General features: G+C 43.7%; 1 protein-coding gene across 1 annotated transcript in view; it reads right to left on the bottom strand.

Moving 5' to 3' along the window:
* Window positions 1–21,894, bottom strand: part of Dnah14 (dynein axonemal heavy chain 14) — a 248,159-nt gene that overhangs the window by 59,947 nt on the left and 166,318 nt on the right. Inside the window, 10 exon segments of the mRNA XM_055609680.1 lie at window positions 473–632; window positions 3,803–3,897; window positions 5,279–5,404; window positions 5,979–6,087; window positions 8,387–8,568; window positions 9,713–9,904; window positions 11,908–12,069; window positions 13,332–13,529; window positions 17,554–17,646; window positions 18,345–18,512. Coding sequence (XP_055465655.1) covers window positions 473–632; window positions 3,803–3,897; window positions 5,279–5,404; window positions 5,979–6,087; window positions 8,387–8,568; window positions 9,713–9,904; window positions 11,908–12,069; window positions 13,332–13,529; window positions 17,554–17,646; window positions 18,345–18,512 — 1,485 coding nt within the window.

The raw sequence follows: 21,894 nt of genomic DNA, 5'->3' as shown, positions 1-21,894 counted from the left end.
TCTATCTATCTATCTATCTATCTATCTATCTATCTATCTATCTATCTATCATCATCATTTATTGCAGTTCTCTCCGTCTCTCATCTGAATCCTGGGGATTGAACTCATGCTGTCAGACTTACTCAGGAATGCCTTTACTCCGTTAGCATCTTTTAACTCTTACCACCATCTTCCATTTCATTCTTTTTTTTTTTTTAATTGTTTTTCAAGACAGGTTTTCTCTGTGTAGCCTTGACTGTCCTTGATTCGCTTTGTAGACCAGGCTGGCCTTGAACTCACAGAGATCTGCCTGTCTCTGCCTCCACAAGTTCTGGGACTACAGGTGTGCACCACCGTGCCCAGCTACATTCCATTCTTAAATTCATCTTGAATTTTCAGTTGTAATTCAGAACCATTTCAGCACTTCCGCTTGGCTCTGTAGCCTAGGTGTGGCAGACACCTAGAGCATGCGCACTGGCTACCTGCGCTGTACCTTATCGGGGATGCTGTCCTTGTCGAGGTTAACGAGCTTCTTCAGGAAGCCCGTATCTGAAAGCAGCAGCTTTGCCGTCGCCCAGTTGGGTTTCTTTTGTAGAAGGATACACACGGCGTTCATCACCGTCAACACGAGGAAGGGCGGGCGTGTGTATACTCTGAAAGACGGGGTAAGCATCTAATCAGCTTCAAGTTGAGAGTTATGTTCTCCCAGGAAGCAATCCCAGAAGAGTACATCCACAAGAGTTTAGATTTATATTAAATGTTTAATGCAGCCTACAAAAGAGTCGGTTTTGTTATGACATTTGCCTATGTGTAGTTTTGTTTAAGCACTTTAAGTGTACTTTGCTCTTATGGTGGATCCCCTTCTGTGTCCCCTCTCCTCCCTCTCAGTGGGTCCCCTCCTTTCTCCAAACAGCCCTCTTTCTGCTTTCATGCTTTATGTATCTTTATATATTGTTAAATCTGGCTTTCGCATACAAGAGAGGCTATGCATGCATATGTACTTTTAACAAGCATTCCGATAAGAATTTACCAGTCAACATAGAGACATTGTACTATTTGGTTATTTTTTAAAAAATTGAGTGTCTTTCATACATGGATATCTTTGATTTGGGAAGAGTCAATGCATAATATTTAACTCTGAAAAATAATCTGAGTTAGAGACTAATCCTTTTTGTTCTAAAAGTACACAAATGCGGACTCATTTTAAGTGAGGGACCTTATGTGTCATTCTAGTTACTTACTGATGACCACGCCACGGAAACATTGCATGTGCATGTGCCCATGTGTGCCTGTTTGTATGCTGCAAGTCAGTCCTGCCCTTGTTATTTCAGGGCTAGCCCTGACTACCCCTGAGGGCTTTTAATTTATCCTCATCCCAGCGCCAAAGTCACGGATTTGGAGGCTCCGGGGCAGAGGAATAGACTGTGAGGTGTCTCTAGAGTTAGGCTAAGAGGATCATTACTGGAATGTTGCAAACCAGCTTCCAGCTACAGCGGTAACACCACACAGGAGAATCTTTACAAACAACACAGTACAGGCGAAGAACGCAGGGACAACGCTGGCCCACGTGGCATTGGTAGTCCTCAGGCAGAGGACAGGGACTTCTCGGCACAAGAGTGGTCTTCACTGAGCTGGTACCTTCAGCGAGGTTGCTCTGTGCCAGCAGACTGGGACCCTTCTCTGCCATCCTGCTGCCCAGAAGGAAGCCCAGGCGCAGCGGGGAGGTGGCGGCGGTGCGGGGACAGCAGCCACGAGCCTCCCTGCTTGCGGATGGTGCCTGGGAACGTGGGAAGGTACCGAGATGGCTTGGTGGTTAAGAGTGTGTGCTGCTCTTGCAGAGGACCTAGCTTTGGTCCTCAGAACCAACCCTGGGTGACTCACAACTGCCTGTAACTTCCCAGGATCTGCTGCTCTGGTCTCCATAGGCCAGGTCTGCACGCAGCTGCACTCATCCGCTCCCTCAACAGATGCATATTTAAAGTTAATAATAACATAGGAATTAGGGGGTATACAAGCTCTTCTGTCAGGAATGTCTTTCAGAACAAAAGTTGAGTGAATAGGAGCTTCTGGAAGAAAGCTGCAAGGCACAGGATATGTGTGTGTGGAGGTGGTGGGGATCTATGCTGGGGAAGGTTTGACTGCCATTAACACTCTAACTCCACCACCTTCTCCTGACACCTCCCAACGCTCACAGCTCCTTGGTCTTTTGCAGTCCCCCCCAAACCACTGAGCACACTCCTAAGACGTTTGTGGTTTCTGTTCCTTTGCCCTAGCCTTGCTACACGGCTGCCCACCTTCAACAAACAGCGCTCTGTTCTCTGCTACCATAGCATCTCATCAGAGGGGCTTCGTCCCCCTGCTGGCTGCTGTGCCCTTGGTGCCCAGGGCAGGCCTGTTAGAGGGTGCACACTCGACAGGTTTGCTGAATGTGCACATGGCTGAGAGCGAAAGCCTGTGGGCGAGGGTGTGAGAATTCAGCCGCCTTGCTCTGTTTCCTGTGTTGTAAATGTGACGAGGTTGCGGCCGGGGAGCTGGGAGAGTGTAAGGACGGGAGTTCAGATTCCCGACACCCATGTTAGAAGCTGAGCACCACAGCACAGTCCTGTGATCCCGGCGCGTGCACAACAGATGAACATGGGTGGGTTTGCGCTGCCCTCCCATAGCCTTTGTGAGTGCTGGGAATCTGGGTCCTCTGGAAGAGCAGCCAGTGCTCTTAATCACTGAACCGTATCTCCAGCCCCTTAATACATTACTTTCTTCAGAACAGTGAGACAGAGACTGACAGCCAACCAAGGACCGTGCATAGAGAGGACCTAGACCCCCTGCTCAGATGTAGCTGATTGGCAGCCCAGTCTCCGTGTGGATCTCTGAGTGAGGGGAGCAGGGGCTGCCTCTGTCATGACCTTGGTTGGTCTGCTCTTTGCTCACTTGCCCCTGATGATGCGGCCTTACCAGGCCACAGAGGAAGAGGATCCAGGCAGTCCTATTGAGACTCCATAAGCTATGGGCAGATGGCAGAGGAGAACTCCCCCTTTCAGTGGACTAGGGGAAGGGGATAGGGAGGAAGAGGGAGGGAGGGTAGAACTGGGAGGGGTTGAGGGAGGGGGCTTCAATTGGAATATATAATGAATAAATTGTAAAAAAAATAAAATAAAATAAATTTAAAAAAGAACAATGGGATACTTGCCATGTTTGGAGATGAGTGTTTGGAGATTTCCATTATTAACAAGGAAATCTCAAGTTAAAAATAGCCTATCTAAAGACTCAGATAAGGACCAAAGGTTCAAGTCTTTGTACCCTTATCATATTTCAATCTTTCCAGGGCTTTCTCGGTTATTTCTCTTCAGTCCCTTTTTTCACAACAGGATGCTATCTGGAAGAGACATACCAGGGAGACAAGCTCCCATAGCGCCCCCTTGAGGTTTGCATGAGCACTGCAGCCTCCAGTGTTCCTTGGCAGGTTCTCAGGGACCCCGGAGTGAGTGCTTGAGTGTTAAATGCTATGCTCTAACTTTGGAACTGCAGTTCAGATAATGCTTCACCTGACCTGTCCTAAGATGTAAAGTTTTATATACCAGTGATGGCAGTTTGGTTTCTAACAAATGTCTCCCAGGTTTAGCTGCGTGGTAAGTTTCCTTTCTTTGATCCACAAAATACTGGCATCCCCTAAAATCAATAACCTAGGGTAGACACCACACACACTGAAAGATTTACAGGAACCAAATGGATACAAGTTAATATTAAGTTGAAATTCAGACTTTTACCACACATTTTTGTTCCACTGAGAGGCTTTAAAACTCAAAATAGACAGCAAATTACTCACCTTAATTCAGAAATATCACTTTTATCCAGGGCATTCAGAGCCACAATTGACTTCTCTAAAGCGGGCAGCACACTTCTTAGCTCGTTGCTAGTTTTCTGCAATGGAGACACGATCCACAGTTATATATGAACAAATACAGTCGTGCATGTTGAAATGTTGGTGGGAAATGTGGGTAACATTTCTATAATATGAATAGACGTGCACACGTTTCTGACATGGCAGTGTTTTTTTCTTTTTTCTTTTATTTTTCTGAGACAGTGTTTCTCTGTGTAGCCTTGACTGTCCTGGACTCAATTTGTAGACCAGGCTAGCCTTGAACTCACAGAGATCTGCCTGCCTCTGCCTCCCCAAGTGGTGGGATCACAGGCGTGTGTCACCGCATCCAGCTATGGGCAATGTTTTATACACGGAATGTAATGTGTTCGCCAGTCCCTGATGAGAAGGCATTCATGGGAAGCGGAAACACTGAGCAACTTTGGCCTTGTTTTTCAGACTCAACAAATGGAGTATGACAGATGCCCCGAGAGGCGGGGTTGGTGGTGCTGGTAAAGGGCTGGATATGGTGGCCAACACTTTAGTCCTGGCACTTGGGAGACCAAGTCTCTGTGAGTTTGAGATCAGCCTGGTCTACAGGGCAAGTTCTCCGGCTGCATAGTGAGACTCTTGTCTCAAACCACAACAGCAACAAAACCAATGAAGAAGGCATCAGAAGCCAGCCAAGCCAGGGGTGGGGATGCATGACTCTAATTCCAGCACTCAAGAGGCAGAAACAAGTGATCTTTATGAGTTTGAGATTAGCTTGTTCTACCAAGTTTAGTGCCAGCTGGACTGATATAAACGAGATCCTCTCAAAAAACAACCTCCCCCCAAACTGAAACCAAGACAACAAAATCTACAAATATAGGCCATTTTGAAGTTACCCGGAGAACAACCTGAAATCTGTATTCATGTTCAGTGGTTTATAATGAGCCTTGTTCTAGGACTGACTTAGGCCTCGGGAGATTAGCTAGTGATTGCAGCTGGGGGGGGGGGTAAATAAATCAATTTATTTCATTTTATGTGGTCGCTTATTTGAGAAGGACTGGCTAGTAGCCAGGGTGGAGTTGCGCAAACGTACTCTACTGCACCATGCTGGCTTCTGCTGGAATGGTGGCTGGGAGGGACAGCAAGGAACAGAGGGTTTTAGAGCAAACGATGCAAGCGGCATACATCTGACAGCTGACCCAAGAACTGCGTGGCTCCTTGCCAGTGCTGCTCCTGGAGGCTCACGTGAGTTCCAACACAGTCTTCAGAGCACCCTGGGACAGAGACCATGCACGCCGTGCTCTCTGCTTTCCCCTAACAGCTTCCTGTATGGAGCTGGGGCTCAGAACATATTTGCTGGGATAAGATGAGAGGTAGCCACCGCAGGCCATCGCTGTCAGCTGTGGAGGCGCAGAGCCCCCGGAAGCTGGGACTCACTGAACTGCAGCTCACCTGAGCGTACTCTTCCACAATCCTTACTTCTTCAGCCACTATCTCCTCATCCTGCTTCACAAGCAACTGAACTTTTTCAACTATGTGTGACTCTTTCCGCAGCTTTTCCATCAGGGCTTCTTTTTCCTAAAGAATCAAACAGTTCTTCTTAGAATGGACTTTGACACATGACTTCTTTACAGCAGAAATCAAAAAGGTTTATTTAATAACTATATAATTTATAGAAACTTGCCTGAAATAATGTAACAGAGTAATTAGGATGGCTTCCATAAAGATGATCTCATACACATCAAGAAAGTCGACCAGCACTCAGTGGTTAATCATACTGGCTGCTCTTGCAGAAGGCCAGGGTTTGATTGCCAGCACCCACACAGCAGCTCACAACCATCTGGGACTCAGTTCCAGGGGAGCTGACGTGCTCTTCTGACCTCCACAGGCACTGGCCTGACCTCCTTCCATCCTTTCCTCCTCATGTTGCTTTTGGTCATGGGATTTTATCACAGCAACAGTAATTTTCATTTGGACAGTTATATGCTAGGATCAGATTTAATTGCTATAAAATAATTTCTTCAAAGTTGCACAGCTACATTGTGGCAACGCTGAAGTTTGAACTCATCTGTCCGCTGGCAGAACCTCTGCTTTCAAACACTGTCTGTATACAACCATAAAGCCTTTAGGAGACATTTAACACTAGATGTACCTTTGTTTTTATTTCTATTTGAGGGCTGACAACCAGCAGCTCTTCCTGCATTTCTGTGACTAACTCAGTTGCTTCCAGAATCTTGGAAAGTCCCATGTAGAAGCGATTCCTGAGGGGGAAACAAAGTGCAGCCTGACCTTTCATATCCAACATGCTTAAAACCACAAGGGTTTCCACGGGGGGTGTCCTAGCTGAGCACCCCTAATCTGAAAGCCCCAAAACGTCAAGCTTTTTGAGCTCTGTCAGCCTTCCAAGCATTAGATGTCGCACTAGGGGTGTTCGTCCTGAATGAAGAAGGTGAAGAGCACAACTCAATAGCAGCAAGTCTAATTGAACACCATGTAAAGAATTACACGCCATGATCAAGTAGCATTTATATTTTAGGGGTTTAAGACCAATTTAGGGTCTAAAAGTCAATTGACACATAACCCACCATATAGTAATCATCTACAGTAGAAAAATCACATGACCCGATTTACTGAAAATAACAGGAAAAAAAAAAAAAGCACTTGAGAAAACTCGTGACAAAAATACAACCAGGAGTCAGAAGGAATTTTCTCAGCTTGTTAAGAGGGAAATGGACTCACTTTGGACATAGGGTATTTGTGACAGGGCTTAGTCATAGCAGTTACAAGGCCATGAGTGGATACCACAGATCCTAGATGGAGGAGTGGAAGGAAGGTCAGTTAATCTCTCTTGATCCTTGTCTGGAAGGAAGCTGGGTCATTTACCAAGACTGTTCTCACCTTGTTTTAACTACTGAACAACAGAAATGTTAATCTCATGGAGACCACCCGGAAGGTGGGAGCCTCTGCTTGAGCAGGGGAGCACTGAACACTGTGTGTCTCCTTTAGCCTGGGTTCTGATGATCCCAACTGCTCTACAGTTAACTGACATGCGCATCCAGTATCAGTTATTAAATCTGACCCCAAACCCACATTAATAAATTGTGGTTGCGCAGGCTTTCACGTCAATGCCAGGCTTAGATGTGCTCGCCACACAGACTGAACTCTTCACTGTGCGTGGTGATGAAGCATCACATTTATCCGTAATTCCTGCTGCCTGGCTGGGGCAGAGTATGTACAGCGGCCAGCATGTCTTGAAACATGGAGCACCTGGATGAGGGATGGGGCTCAGTGCCACACGGGGCTGTGCTGTGTTTTAGCTCCGAAATGGGAGTCATCACCACACCTACCAGGATGGGTTCTGTCCAATGGCACCTGACAAAGCCGCTTTTCTCTTTAAGGACTTGTCAATTGGATGCATCACAACAGGCCTGTGATGGACTCCCATTGGAGTGTTTGTCCTCCCGTGACTGAAGGCCACCTGGGTGAGGCTTAACTGCAATGGTTCTGACTCTCCGCAGAGTCCCCAGCATGTGAGAATTTGGGATATGCCTGAGCAGATGTTACAGGGCCGATTCCTGCCCATTTCCTGTCTTTCCAGAAGGTTGTCACAAGACAGATTCTCACTGTCCTGGGTTCTGGTTCTTGATGAGGGGCTGTGGGTCTAACTTAATGGCAGAGTGCACCCCTAGCGTGCTTGAGTCTCTGGGTTCCCCCCCCCCCAGCACCCCTAGCAAGTTAAAGAGAGGGTGGAAAATATGTAAAAGCGGAAGGAGAGGAGCAGTGCTGTGAAGGTAGTCTTCTGGGTGTGACGTGGCTTTGGCACTCAGGATCCACTGCCGCTATGGTCACCTGGACAAGCTCATGTCAACAAGATCAGTTAACACCCCAGCAAGCGGCACTAAATAGGACTCGGTGGGTTCTTTAAAAACAACAACAAAAGAGAAGAGGACATGAAATGAAGGTGGGAGGACATGATGAGGGAGGTTGGAGGGTGAGTGAGGCTGAAGGTTTAGAAGGGGATGATCAAGATACATTGTATGGATGAAATTGTCAAAGAACAAGCAAAAGATGTTCCAACAACAAAAACAAGAGACCTAATTAAGCCTGAGGCTTCCTGCCTTATATCTGCTCCCTGAATTCTCAGCCACAGCTACTACCTACATTGGGCTTTGCAGCACTGTGACACACATTCTCAGCCATCTGCGCTGCAGTCATGGAGAATGGCACTTCTAGCCATCATCTGCACAGGGAGACACTGTCCGCGCTTGCTTCCACTGTCTGCATAGGCAATAAACTGAATCTAACAAGTGATCTATCACTGGCAGATCTGTCAGGTTTGCCATGACAGGGTGGTCTCTGGATGCATGCAGGGGCAGTATGGACTGCTTCCTTATGAGCCACTGTAGTCGTTGGCCGCAAGGCCCCCACGAGAAAGGTAGATTTGAAATCATTACTTTGTATTTGTATCTATTCATTTAATAAATAAAAGCACTGATGTAAAAACACACGTTTCAAAATATCCTTAAACAAACAAGCAAGCCCCACATGTTTCTGGCTCACCTCTTTGTCTCCATCTCCTCCTGTCTCATCCTCAGAATGCGAGTAAATGTTTCTAAGAACTTCAAGTAGCTACTGGGAGTGATATAATAGTATCTCCCAGTTTCCTCAAAGTATTTTGTACTCAAATCTTTAATACTTTTGTGGATTTCGACGCATGTTGGGGCAAACTGTTTTATTATACTCTGAAAAACAATAATTGTAAGAATTACAAGAAAGCGTACATAGAGAAGAATGGGCAGTAACTTGAAACACGGCAGCATTTCTGAGATGCAGAATGATGTGGGCACTTCCTGGGATGGCTCCATGATCATGAGAGCTTTAAACAAGAAGACGAGGCACATGAGGCAGCAGTGAGTGACTAACGACATCCCACAATCATCCTTACAGACTGTGGGCCCATTTCTGCTCGAGCCACCCAAAGACTTAGGGGACCGCCTCAACAGTCAGAGCTTGTCTCCGTTAGGGTTTCTATTGCTGTGATGAAACGCCACGACCAAAGCAACTTGGGGAGGAAAGGGTTTATTGGGCTTAGAGTTCCAAATCACAGTTCATCACTGAAGGAAGTCAGGACAGGAACTCAGACAGAACAGGAACCGGAGGCAGAAGCTGATGCAGAGGCCATGGAGGAGTGCTGTTCCCTGGCTTGCTCCCCATGGCTTGCTCAGCCTGCTTTCCTACGGAACCCAGGATCACCAGCCCAGGACGGCACCACTCACCATGGGCTGGGCCCGCTACCCTCAGTCACTGATTGAGAAAATGCCCTACAGCTGGATCTGATGGAGGCATTTCTCAGTTGGCCTTCCTTCCTTTCAGATAGCTGTACTTGTGTCAAGTTGAGATAAAACTAGCTAGCACACGGCCCTTGGAGCATTACCTTCTTTTCTTTCTGACAGTGTTTATCAAAAGCATGACGTTATAACACATTTGAGTACAGTAAAGGTCCAAAATTTAACAGCCCAGAGTAGAGAGAATGCCACTGTGCTTAGAATGTAGAGGCTTCAGGCCGAGACACAGCTCGGGCCTGTTGCCAGTCTCTAGATACCAGGCCTCACTGACTTCTGGTCACTTTTAACACTGTTTGTTGTGAGCTTTTTATGGTTCTGCCCCATCTCTGCCCTTCTCTGTCTTTGCTTTCTTCGGACACTTGGGCCTGTAAAGACAGGAGCCCTTTCTAAGGCCTGCGTTGAGTCTTGGGGTGGTGGGGGTGGGGATGGGGGTGGGGGGATGGGAGTGGGAGGAGGTGGGGAGGGGACGGGGTACTGCTGCTCAGTGTGGCCACATGCTGCTGGCTGAGAGATCACAGCCTTCATGGCTTAAGGCACTTACCTCTCTGTTCTCTATGTGCAGCTTTTCTTCTAGGTAGGAGTTGGCCACAATGAGGAGAGCCTCATCTGGCCATCTCTGTAACCAGTTGATGGTGCAGGAGCTAATCATAGAAGGGTAAATTCTACAGTTATAGCGGAAGTTAGATCCTGCTGGACTCATGGTCATGAAGACATGCAGATTTTTAAGTACTCTCTGAAAGCGACAGACATATACACTGTTAAAATGTAACCATCTGCATTGAAAAAGATACTATATTGAAAATTCCATTTAAAACTTCTCAGCTGTTTCCTAAATGGCTCCTCTTAGAGACTCGCTGATGTGGGGGGGGGGGGGCTGTCTGGAGAGGAAACTAGGAACCCACAGAGCCCTTCTGACCCATAGAATCAAGCCTGCTGTCTCCAGACTGTGGCTCCAGCCCAGCTTTATGAAGGGGGTTGCTTATATCAGACAGAGATGAGTCTGCGCTGAATGCCTAACCTTCTCTGGGGTGCTGGTGCCTTCAGCAACTGCCAGAAACTCAAAGCAAGAAAGCATTCAGATTAATTAGAGCTGAAAGGCAGAAAGGAGACACCAGAGCCGCAGTATAGTCTTAGTGGGTTATGGCAGGCAACAGGAAATGATGTCTTACACTAATCACCAGTTTCTTGTTTCCTATGATTCAGATAAATATTAACTTCAAAACTTCATTCAGCAACATGCCACTTTGCACACTGGGCAAGTCCCTTTGTGCCACGTGCAAGCAAACATCCTGGTAAGAGAATACGGACACTAGACCACTGCTGAAGTTGGCCGGTACCCACTTTGCCCTTAAGATCCAATTGAGCTGCTGCTACTGCGTTCTTCTTGGCAGGACTGGCCACAGGACACAGATTCTTTCTGTTTCCGCGTGCCACTTTATAACAAACCCACAGAGCTGCATGGGGCCTCAGCAGTCAGCATGCTTCTGTTAACTCAGAGCTCAACATGACATCTCTAGGTAACAAGCAACTATTTGCCAAAGAAATAGGGTAAAAATGAAAACCAGGAAGACTGAAGGGCATCCAGGCGCGCCCTCTCCATGTTTGTTCAACTGTGGATTCTATCTCTGGGGTTTAAAAACATGCAGATTTTTAAATACTCTCTGAAATTGATAGACATACACACTGTTAAAATGTTCTAGGGTCACATGGAGGGGAGGAGGACCTCCCCTATCAGTGGACTTGGAGAGGGGCATGGGAGGAGATGAGGGAGGGAGGGTGGGATGGGAAGGGAATGAGGGAGGGAACTACAGCTGGGATACAAAATGAATAAACTGTAATTAATATATAAAAAAATAAAAATTTAATTAAAAAATGTTGTTCTTTAGCACGTACTTAGCATCTGTAGCCAGGTTTAATTTTCAAATTCCCTTACACAGAAACATGCCCCCCCCCCCAAATAAGTGACCTTGCAACCCTTAGCACACATTTCGGCCTGGGTTGAGCGGTCCTAGCTATCACCCACTGCGCCCTTGGTCATCCAATACCTGCTCGTCATGGCCACAAGACAAGAATGACCTAACGCTCGTTAGAATAGGATGATTCTGGTTCCTCAGCTTCTCATGTTAGGTTTCCCCAAATCAATAATAGGCTCCAAATCTTCCGGAGATGGGCCCCTAGGTGAGTTCAGAATCCAATCCCCAGGTTCATCCAAGCTGACAGACGAAAGCCTGGATCACTGTTAGATCTGCATCTGCTGTCAAACTGCTGCTTTTGAGGCACTTGCTGCTGAGTTCGTCCTCACCCTTTGCAGTCAATTTTTTTTTCCTAAAATATATTTTATTTCCTGCTCAACTCCAGGGGCATTCAAAAGAGTGAAGGAATTCTTGCTTTTTCTGACTTGATACCAACATAACTGAAATGAAACCCTTATTAAGCATGAGGAAGGAATCTCAAAGTAAAAACTAATCTGTGGATGAGGTTTTCCCTTTATTGTATAGTTACTGTTTTATTTTAGAAATAATTAGCCATGTGGCCTCAGAGCTTTGTCAGTCTTTGCGGTACCTAGGGCGTGATATGTTTGTGTGTAGGAGTGCTGGATGTTACATTAGCTTTTTAAAGGTTATTTGATGAACTAAAGCACTTATATACAACTTGAACATCATGTACAAGATTATAAATATGATCTGCTTTAAAGTTACCATGACAATTTGATAAAATCCAGACACAAAATGGTACCTTTTGGAATAAGTCGAGTAAATATTTTCTGTCATCTATGGAACCAGGCTGCTCAACAAAGGTTCTAATTCTCAAAATAATAGAATCCAGCTCCTCATTTTCAAACATGTTAGAAACCTTTCCTGCACTGATAATGTAGTTCAAATCTTCTAGAAATGATGCCTTAAGGGAAACATACATTAATCAGGAATGATAAATCATACATTTTACTCTAAACAAATTGAGAACATACCAGCATATAAGGGCAACTGAGACAACTTATTGTAAGCTGATATCTTAATGCAAACTCATCAAAATCAGCTTCACCCACCCACCAATTCACATATGTCAGAGAGACATATGCTTGGTGCCCAGCGGATGGCACACAACTGGGTTAGGGCACATGGCAGTGAGCAGCGCAAGGGACCTTGCTTCAAGTGGTTCACAGAAACCTTAAAACACCTGTTTCTGCCCAGAGGAAAAGCTAGAAATAGCCTGGTGGAGTTAGTGTTTTAATTTAAAGAAGTCTTTTTTTTATTTCTCTTCCTTCCCCCTACTAATGTTCATCTCAGCCTTTAGCCTGAGATGGTTTTCTAGAAAGCCACGGTTGAAATTAGAACAGTGGGCTCCAAACATGGTAGAAATGGCATCTTTTGAAACCAGAAGGAAATGATGTTTCATAAACCTCAAACAGATCAGTGGGGCAGGACATTCAGATTTGGCAAAGGAAGAAAACAAAGAAAAGGCAGAAAATTTAGATAAAAATAAAATAAATGGCAGATTTGTCATGGTACTTGGTTTACATCAAATATGGCATCCAATCAAAATTAGCTTTTGATAGACAGAGAGCCAGAATTAGGAGAAAAAATATGGTAGAGTTTTAAATAACATTTTAAGTGCATTTTGTCAGAATATAACATATGCGACATCCCCTTGAATTTTGTCCTAAGGAGTAAATATGACCCAAGGTGACATTCCTAAGTTTGCTTTGACAGTAAAAGGACACACTTTGTGACAAGTAATGGGGAAGCTTTTGCTTGTATGTAAACAAGCGTGCAAGGAACACCCTCCCTCCCACCCAACAGCGACAGATCAAGGAAAGGGAAGTGCCCCAAGCTGCCTCAGCAACACAGATTACATACACATCTGTAAACAGAGAACAGAACTCGTAATGATACAAAGAGGCTGATTTTGCTACAGGGAGTAATCGCTTTCCAATCTGTTGATTAAAATGGAAAGGACGAAGACAGGAAACACTTCTGCTGTTTGTTTACTGAGAGCTACGGTAGGATTGCAAACACCATCTGTGGCCTGTGACTGAACGGGCACAGAGAATACGAAGGGCTGAAGTGGTGAGCTAGTAGGAACACACACACGTGAACATGAACCTTCTCAGGGGCACAGACATCAAGTTTTAGCAAGTAGTGAAGGCATCAAGCACTTACCTGTTCTTCTTGTAAGTTGGAAACCAAGACAACAGTGGGGGTCCCTTCCAAGCCAGCTTGAATAAACATATTTTTAAGCATCTCTTTGAATTCTGAGATGGCGTAGTTGTGAGCTATAGGCACTCGGCAGAGTTTGCATTCTGCCACATAACAGGCTAAGGTGGCATACATTTCTTTTCCACATCCATCAATTCCAACCTTTGCAAGAAAAAAGAAATAACCTGACATCTGATTCGTATGTCTTGGTGTTTAGGATTCAGCTCAGTTCGACACTATTTGTTTAACAGGGACAAGGCTCTGAGTTCCATTCCCAGCACACACAGATAAACAGCCATAAACACAAAGGAAGTGATTCCTGTGTATTTTCTGGAATTGATTAATAAGTATTAAAGTAATATAAATAAATAATAAGATACACTATAATTATAATAAATGTATATGTATATTAGATATCATATGTTTATCATAATAGATATAACAAATAACATAAAAATATAAATAATAAAATGATATAAATATATTTATGCTAGAAATATTCACAGTCAGAGTATTTCAGGCTATAAGACAATCATTACATTCAATATCTTCATGGCTTCTTAAAATATATGAAATTTTACTGTACTGATAACCTGGAAAATAACAAAAATTGACTTGTAAAACAACAGTATGCCATCACCAATATCTGATGCTTCATCCATAACACACTAGACAGGTATTTCTTTTAAGCAATAATGTTCTGTGGTGACGATGAAGTTGCCTCACGCACACATTTGTGAACACTCAGCTGAGGCTGGGGCTCCGTGTGCCGGGCACCAAACCCTGGGCTGCTCCCTGACACCACACAAAACAGGGCGAGGTGGCACACTCCCGTAACCCCAGGGTTAACCTAGGCTACACAGGGTGTTCAAGGCTGGCCGATATGTAAGACCCCGTCTCCAAAAGAAGCAAATTGCAAATGATAAGGTTCAGCCTTTAGCTGTGGGGTTCTGCGGTTTTTGAGAAACATGTAAAATAATGAGTTCATGATTACATGATTAAACACAATTTAATCACATTTAAAAAACCGTTGACCTTCACCCTTGAGCAAGTCTTTGGCAACCACCCCATCTCCATAGTTGTCTTTTTTTACCCCTAGAATGTAATATAACTGGAGTCATGGAAGTATATAAATTTCCAGATTATCTTTTCTCTCAGTAATATGCCTTTATGATTCGAGTGTCCTTTTCCAGCTTAATAGCTTGTATGTTGGGGTGGCTGCATCTGAGCGTACGGGTATGTGTACTCTCATGTAGGGGCCAGAGGTCCACCTCAATGTTCCTGGGAAGCCATCCATCTTAATTTCCGGATGAGGTGTTTTACTGATTAGGAGAGCCTGGCTAGTCAGCAAGCCCCAGGGATTCTCCTGTCTGTGCCTCCCCGGCACTGGGATTACACGCACCACGCCACCATGTTCAGCCTTTTACACAGGTGCTGGGGATCAGGCTCCAGTGTTAGCCTGTTTATTTCTATCTCTGATTACTGCCCACTGTACAGCTTATCACGTGCTTGTCGAGGTTCGTCTTGCTAACTTTCAGGTTTTGGCCATTATGAATAAAACTGCTTTAGTCATTAGTGTGCAGGCTTGTGTGTGGCTGTAAACTTTCAACTATGTAGGGGCATGCTTGCTGGATCATGTGTCCTGCCTAGGTTTAGCTTGGCAAGACACTGCCAGACCATCTCTCAAAGTGAGTGTGTCCTTTGCATCCCTAGCAACCAACGTTAAGCTTCTGTTGGTCTGCGTCCATGTGGTAACTGCGACCCTACTCCTTAGGATGCTGATTCGAATATTTACTGCTCAGTGAGGTTATGGTTTCCTCAATGAGAATTAATTCTGAGAATGTTTTCTTGAGCTCTTGTGAAGTCTCTGTTTATTTTCAACTGGGTTGTTTGCCCTTGTGATTTTCTTCAGGCAAGATGATGTAGAATTGTGAGACCTTGCACATTTTTTTTTTTTTCCATTCTGAATCCCACCCTCTACTTACTGCCCAACTCTCTGGCATGCTGTTTGGACGCTTCTGAATCGAGAATCATGAGCTAAATAAATCCAGGTAGCTTTATGTTACCCAGACTAAAATATTTTGTGATAGTTACTCAAATGGACTAGAGTCTTTGTCTAGCCTTGGTACTGGTATTGCTAAAGAGAAGTTGGGAAGCAAACCCTCTATTTTTTTTTTTTTTTTTGAAGAGTCCATGAAAGGTTGGTATAAATTCTTTCTTAATTAGTTGTTATAGTTCCCCAGTGAAGCTGATTGGCTTGAGATTTTTCTTGTGGGAAGTTTCAGAATTTCTAATTAAGTTTCTTTATTTGTGACAGATCTGCTAAGACTTTCAAATTCTTCAATTTTTATGTTTGTGTCTGAGATGGTCAGTGTTAATTCTCAACTTGTCAAGACCTATAATCACCTGGGATGGGCTTCTGGGTAAGCGTGTGAGGGAATCATCTTGTTTACATAACTGTTGAGGGAAAACTCAACTCACTGTGGGTAGGGCTAGTCCCTGACTGGGATCCTAGAATGTGTAAGTGGAGAAAGGACACTGAGCGGGGAGCATGCATGCATCATTCTCTTCTTCTAACTGTGAATGTCATGTGACCAGCTGCTGCAAATTCCTGATGCCCAACTTCCCTGCTGCGATGGACTGAGCCTTGAATTGTGGGCCAGAAGAAACCTTCCTTCCTTGTGTTGCTCCTGTCAGGGTATTTTTATCACAGCAACAGGAAAAGAAGTTAAGGCAATGTCTATCTGGGAAAATGCCCATTTCATATAAGTTATCTAAAATACTATTTCCTGTGGTCCCTCCGGTTCCTGTAACAGTAGCAGTGATGTTGATAGTCTTTGGCTACTGATTTTAATAACTTGAGTCTCCTCTCAGGTCAGTCTAGCTCAGGGGATTTTCTTGATCCTTCAAAGAACCAACTTTTGGGTTCATTGAAATGCTCACTTGCTGCCTCTTTTCTACTCCACTGCTATTATCCTCTTCTTTTTGCCTGCCTTGGGTTTGATTATCTTTCCTTTTTGTAGTCTAGGCTATTATTTGAAGTTTTCTTCTTTTAAAGTATAAGTGTTTAGACCTATAAATTTCTATAGATTTTCCTGTAAGTGTTGCTTTGGACATATATTGTAATTGTTTTCTTTTTTTTCAAGGTATTTTCTAATTTGACAGCATTTATAATCACCCCGGAGACAAACTTCGGGGCAAGTCTAGGAGGGGTTTCTAGATTAGGACTGAATTGAGAAGACCGACCCTAACAGGCAGTGGCGTCTCACAGGCTGGAGTCCCAGACTGAAGAGATGGAAAGACTCACGTGACGCCATTTTCAGATGGGAAAGCTAATAAGAAAAGCCGAGTATTGTATTTCTTGATTCTACTTTCTCCTTCCAAAGTTCCTTTTAATTAATTGTGTTGTAAATGTCTATTTAAAAAATGATTATGTAAGAAGTCTAGTTGTTCTGCATGCAAGATAAAGTCTTTCCTAGAAAAGAAATCATAGATAAAAATAAATAGAAGACATAAATAACAAATTAAATATAATGTTTACATAATTGGCTAATTATTACAGATTAAAATTATTTTATTTCATTTACTTTGTGTGTGTGTGTGTGTGTGTGCGCGCGCGCACATGCGTGTCTGTGCATAAACACAAGTACAGAGGTCAGAAGACCGCTTGGAGGAATAGGTTATCATTCTACCATGTGGGTCTCAGAATCAAACTCAGGTTACCAGGCTTAGCTACAAGCACTTTACCCAATAGTGTGGATTTTATTTAGCTTTTCAAAATCTTTTCTCTCTTCCATGTATATGGAACTTGATTAACTTAGCTGTCACTTATTCTCATAAAAAACAAATCTGTGTGCGATGCCTTCTATTTCTAAGTCAATATCCAAGTTGGTGTACTATTTTTGAAGCCAGGATCCACCTGTGTAGATACTAGATTAATTCTAGGATGCCTTATGTGTGGTGCCAAGCACATCTGTTTTAATCACATCAAGGGCCTTCCCCAAACAAACAACATCTCCACATGCCAGAATTTTTTTTTTTGAAGACAAAGATCTTCATCTATGACTCAATTATTGGGATTTTTCATAGTCTACAGATGAATACAGCTTCTGTATGTAGATTTTCCTGGATTTGCTGAATTAACATTTTACAGCCTTAAAGACATTTGAAGAACTTAAATTCCTACCAATAACATGTGACTCCCTGGTTGTCGAAGGACCCTGGCAGCTCTTGCAATATGTTGTATGGCTTCCTTGAAGAATACAGTTGAATGAGACATCTGAAAAATAAATGTAGCAAATAAACAAATTAGAGGTTGAGAAAAATCAAGTGTGCATTAGGGTTTTACACGCAAGGACACAGGATTAAGAGTGACCCTCTTTGATAGCGTGGTGACCTAGATCCAGTTAACAGTTAACACCAACATTTAGAGAAAACAATTTTTTACATGAGATCACGTACCCCTTTGCTAATATTCTAGTGGGCTGACATGGGCATTTGTGGGGTTGAGAGGACAGAAAAGTGGTATCTAGGTTGCTTTTCCATGGGTCTGTATTAACAGTGGCTGGTGAGAAGAGACTTAGGATGTTTTCAGGGTATCTGTGACTTGGTTGGCACCTCTGCTTTAGCGTGTCTCTGCTCATTACAGCAGTGGAAAGGCAAAAAGAACCACAGCCATCACGTGTGTCTCACTCTGGAGCCTGGTGCTATATTATCTTGCATTTCTTAACTCCATTAACTCTATCCATTCAATTCCCTGCAGCCTCAGCCCCACACCTCATCTTTAGAATTAGAAGCCACTGAGACAAAGTATAGAGAAAAGCATAAATCCCTGCATTTGAAACCAGAGGGGAGGCTCCTCCTCCCTCACTTCAGGTACACATACTTTAAAATATTTGATATTTATTTATATCTGTGCACACAAATAAACATACACATGTTTAACATTCTGCAGGCTTTCATGTAATGTGCCTTTACCTCCACTGAAGTGAAAACTATCTTTTGATGGAATTCCTTAAGTATGACGAGAAGTTTGTCATAGTCATTGGTGTTCTGGTAGATCTTTTTTCTTTGAGATTTATTTATGTCCATGAAGTCCACAAATACAGTTGAGTCCTTTATTAGGTATTCTGGAGTCCACTGAATCTATCATGAAAGAAGAATTCAACAAGTATTCCCATTGACATTCATATTCCATTGTCTTTACATTGAAATTCTATTTTTTTTTATGTGAATCCCTCCTCAAAGTAACATTTTTTAAATGCTTCAAATAAAATACATGTGTTACAAAAGAATAGTGAAACACAGTTCTGCCCAAAAGCTCTGCCCAGGGTTCTGGACTTCGGGCCGAGAGCTGTGTGGCTGGAGACAGCTGTCCTGCCAACTCCACTGACCATCGGGGACATGGTCTCTTCCCTCAGTGATCCATCAGTGACCACCCCAGCCCTATGGCCATGCACAGTTGTTTCCTTGGCTCACTTTGCATGCTTTTTGTTCTCCTTCATATCAAGGCCACAGACTCTCTCCTATTTGACAGTCGCATCATTGTCCTCTCTCTAAAACCAGCTGGAATGGATGACTCTCTGTTTTCTAATTCCCTGTGGGGCAGTGCACACCAGATGATCACAGTGGCTGCCTGCTCTCCTGCAGCTCCTGGTTAAAGGTGGCTATGGACACCCACTCCAGCAGTCCTTCGCATGTGCCTCGCTTGCTGTCCAGCCCCTGGAAGTTCCCGATGGACACCCAGAAGTCATCTGCTTAGCCAATGATGGTCCAGGGACGGAATGGCACAGTGGCTAAGAGACTGTGTGACATCAGATGTCCTGTGTCTGAATGATGGTGCCATCACTTGACCAGCTGGGAAACCGTGTGTAACTTTACTCTGGTCAGTACTGTTGGCCAAGTAAGGGGAGTAACAGGGCTCACACCACAGAGCTGTCATGAACAATGTGTCAAGCTCTTAAGACAGTGCCTCCGGCATTGCATTCCCTATTATCAGGGTAATATTTCGCTCTCTAAAAAAGGCAACCAACTAATTAGGTAGTAATTGTCAGGGTAATAATTTATGTTCTTGTGTTTGTAAGGACAGTTTGGCTGATAAGGTCTTTAATTTGGGGGAATTCTAGCTGCTTCTGATGTCTGCACATCACAGGGCTGATGTCTGCTAAGGAGAGCCTGGTTCTCATGATCTTGTTTCCTCACTGTGCTAAGCTATGAAGACAGACTTGTGCCAGGGTGGCCAGGAGCTCTTCCCAGGACAGGAAGTAAAGAGCTCTCTTCTGATTTTCATTTTATTAGTCTGTCTATCCCTTCATCCATTCTTCTTAAAACAAAATGTATTCTTATTATACGTGTATGTGGTACACGTGGAAGTCAGAGGATGACCTGGGGCAGGGAGGGTCTGGTTCTCTCCTTTCACCTTTATATGGACGTGGGGCTAAACTCAGATTGTCACATTTGCAGGACAAAAACACCTGCTGAGCCATCTGGCAAGCTCTATACCTTCATTCATTCTTTATTCATTCACCCTAGATATATTTGTTGAATGCTTATACTAAGTTATAGAGATTTATCAAGAAATAAAACAATTATCCCATCCTTATGGAGATTGGTAAGAGCTAAGACAGGTCTTTGATAGGAACGTCCAAAAGTCTTATACAAAAGGGAGTCTAGAAGGAGGCTGACATTGGTCAGAAAAGGTTACCAAGAGGTCTAAAGTATGTACTGAATTTAAAAAAAGATCTATACTTTAAGTCGACAAATTGTAGTTTCATATATGCATAGAATACAGTGTCATTACAATGTGAAATAATAACTAAATAAGACACATTTACCACCTCAAGTCTGCATTGTTATATCCAACGGTTCTAAAGACTTATCCATCCTACCTAACAGAGGCATTATCAGCCCATCCCTCCCATGCCCACCCTCCCTATTTCTGAGCGGTGGGCCTCTTTAGACTTTGCTCATAGTGGGAACAGTCTTTCTGAGCCTGCATTATCTCACTCAATGTGATGAGGATGACCTGAGTCTTGAACAGTGGCCAGGAGTAAGCCATAGGAGGGGCCTGCAGCTGCAAAGGCAGAGGCTGTGGACAATCAGCTGTATTCTGGATAGGATACAGGGGCACCTGTTCAGATTTCTGGAACACATGGAGGCATGGAAACTAAGGCCAACGCTAAGACAGGGACATCTCGATGGGAGAGAGGGTGCAATGAATGCAGAAAAGGCATGGCTTCCCAAATGCTAAATGTGTAATGCCCAGGGTAACTTCATATAGGCTTAGAAGTCTAAACCTATACATTCAAGTTGCTCTATTAAAGTTCATGTTATTTTTTACCAAATTCCTTGCTTGTGTTTAAAAGGTAGGGGGCTGGAGAGATGTTGTAGTGGTTAAGAACAATGACAGCTCTTCTGAGGTCCTGGGTTCAACTCCCAGCACCCACACAGGAACTCACAACTGTCTATTACTGTAGTTTTGTAGGCTCTGATGCCCTCTTCTGGTGTGCGGACATACACATAGACAAGACACCCACGGATATTAAATAAATAAATAAATAAATAAATAAATAAATAAATAAATCTTTAAACTGTAGATATAAGAGTATTTTTCAGCATCTTAATAGCCCAGACGTATCACTTACTATTTATCTGAAACAATTCTAAATGTTTTATTTACATTAGAGTTTTCCATTCTCACCAGAGAAGTATGAGATAGGAAATCACTACCCTTATTGAGAGTTAAGGAAGCTGAGGCACAAAGACCATTTGCTCAAGGTACACAGCTTGTGATGGAGGACCTGGGCTTTGAACCTGGGTAGACGCTGAGTCTAAAATCCCTCTATCCCACTGCCTCTCGCGCTGCAAGAGAGGAAAGATGATAGCGTTAGGGATCCAGGACCCATGTGAAGGGTTAGCGAAGAGATGACTCTGAGGCGTGAGCCAATAGCAGCTCTTGCAAGGCCAAGGAAGACCTGCATTCTGGGAAGAACTTTAGGAGATTCTAGACAACTGACAGGAGGAAGTCATTTTGGTGGGTATGGAGATGGAAGAGGCATTATGTTGGGGTTCTAAATGCCAATATATTTTAACAGGCTTTAAGAAAGGCTGAAGGAAGTGATATGGGTCAAAATAAATGATAATATTAAGATGAGTAAAAGGCAGGTAATTTGAATGAAGAGAACATAGCAATGGGAGCGTCCATAAATAAAAATCTCTGTGAATTTGTAATTATCTTAGAACCATGCATACACACGTGCACATTTAAATATTCATATACAGACACATGTACCTATATTTGTTCATGTGCATGTTCATACAAAAAGTTTGTATCCTATGATTCTGTTTCAATATTCTTTAGCTATGCCCTCAACATCCTCCTCAGGTGTTTCAGGATGATGCCGTAAAGAGAGCTGCCTGCTGAGCCACAAGACTCAGTTCCAGTCAGCTGATTATGCTTTTCTCTGTGACCTACATTGAAAGAGACAGCAAGGAAACTAAAGGCCAAAGCTGTTTAGAGCTGAGGAGT

The sequence above is a fragment of the Psammomys obesus genome, unplaced genomic scaffold, assembly GCF_907164565.1.
Source record: "Psammomys obesus unplaced genomic scaffold, mPsaObe1.curated_primary_1811, whole genome shotgun sequence".
NCBI classification, from domain to species: domain Eukaryota; kingdom Metazoa; phylum Chordata; class Mammalia; order Rodentia; family Muridae; genus Psammomys; species Psammomys obesus.
This window is presented reverse-complemented; position numbering and strand designations above follow the sequence as displayed.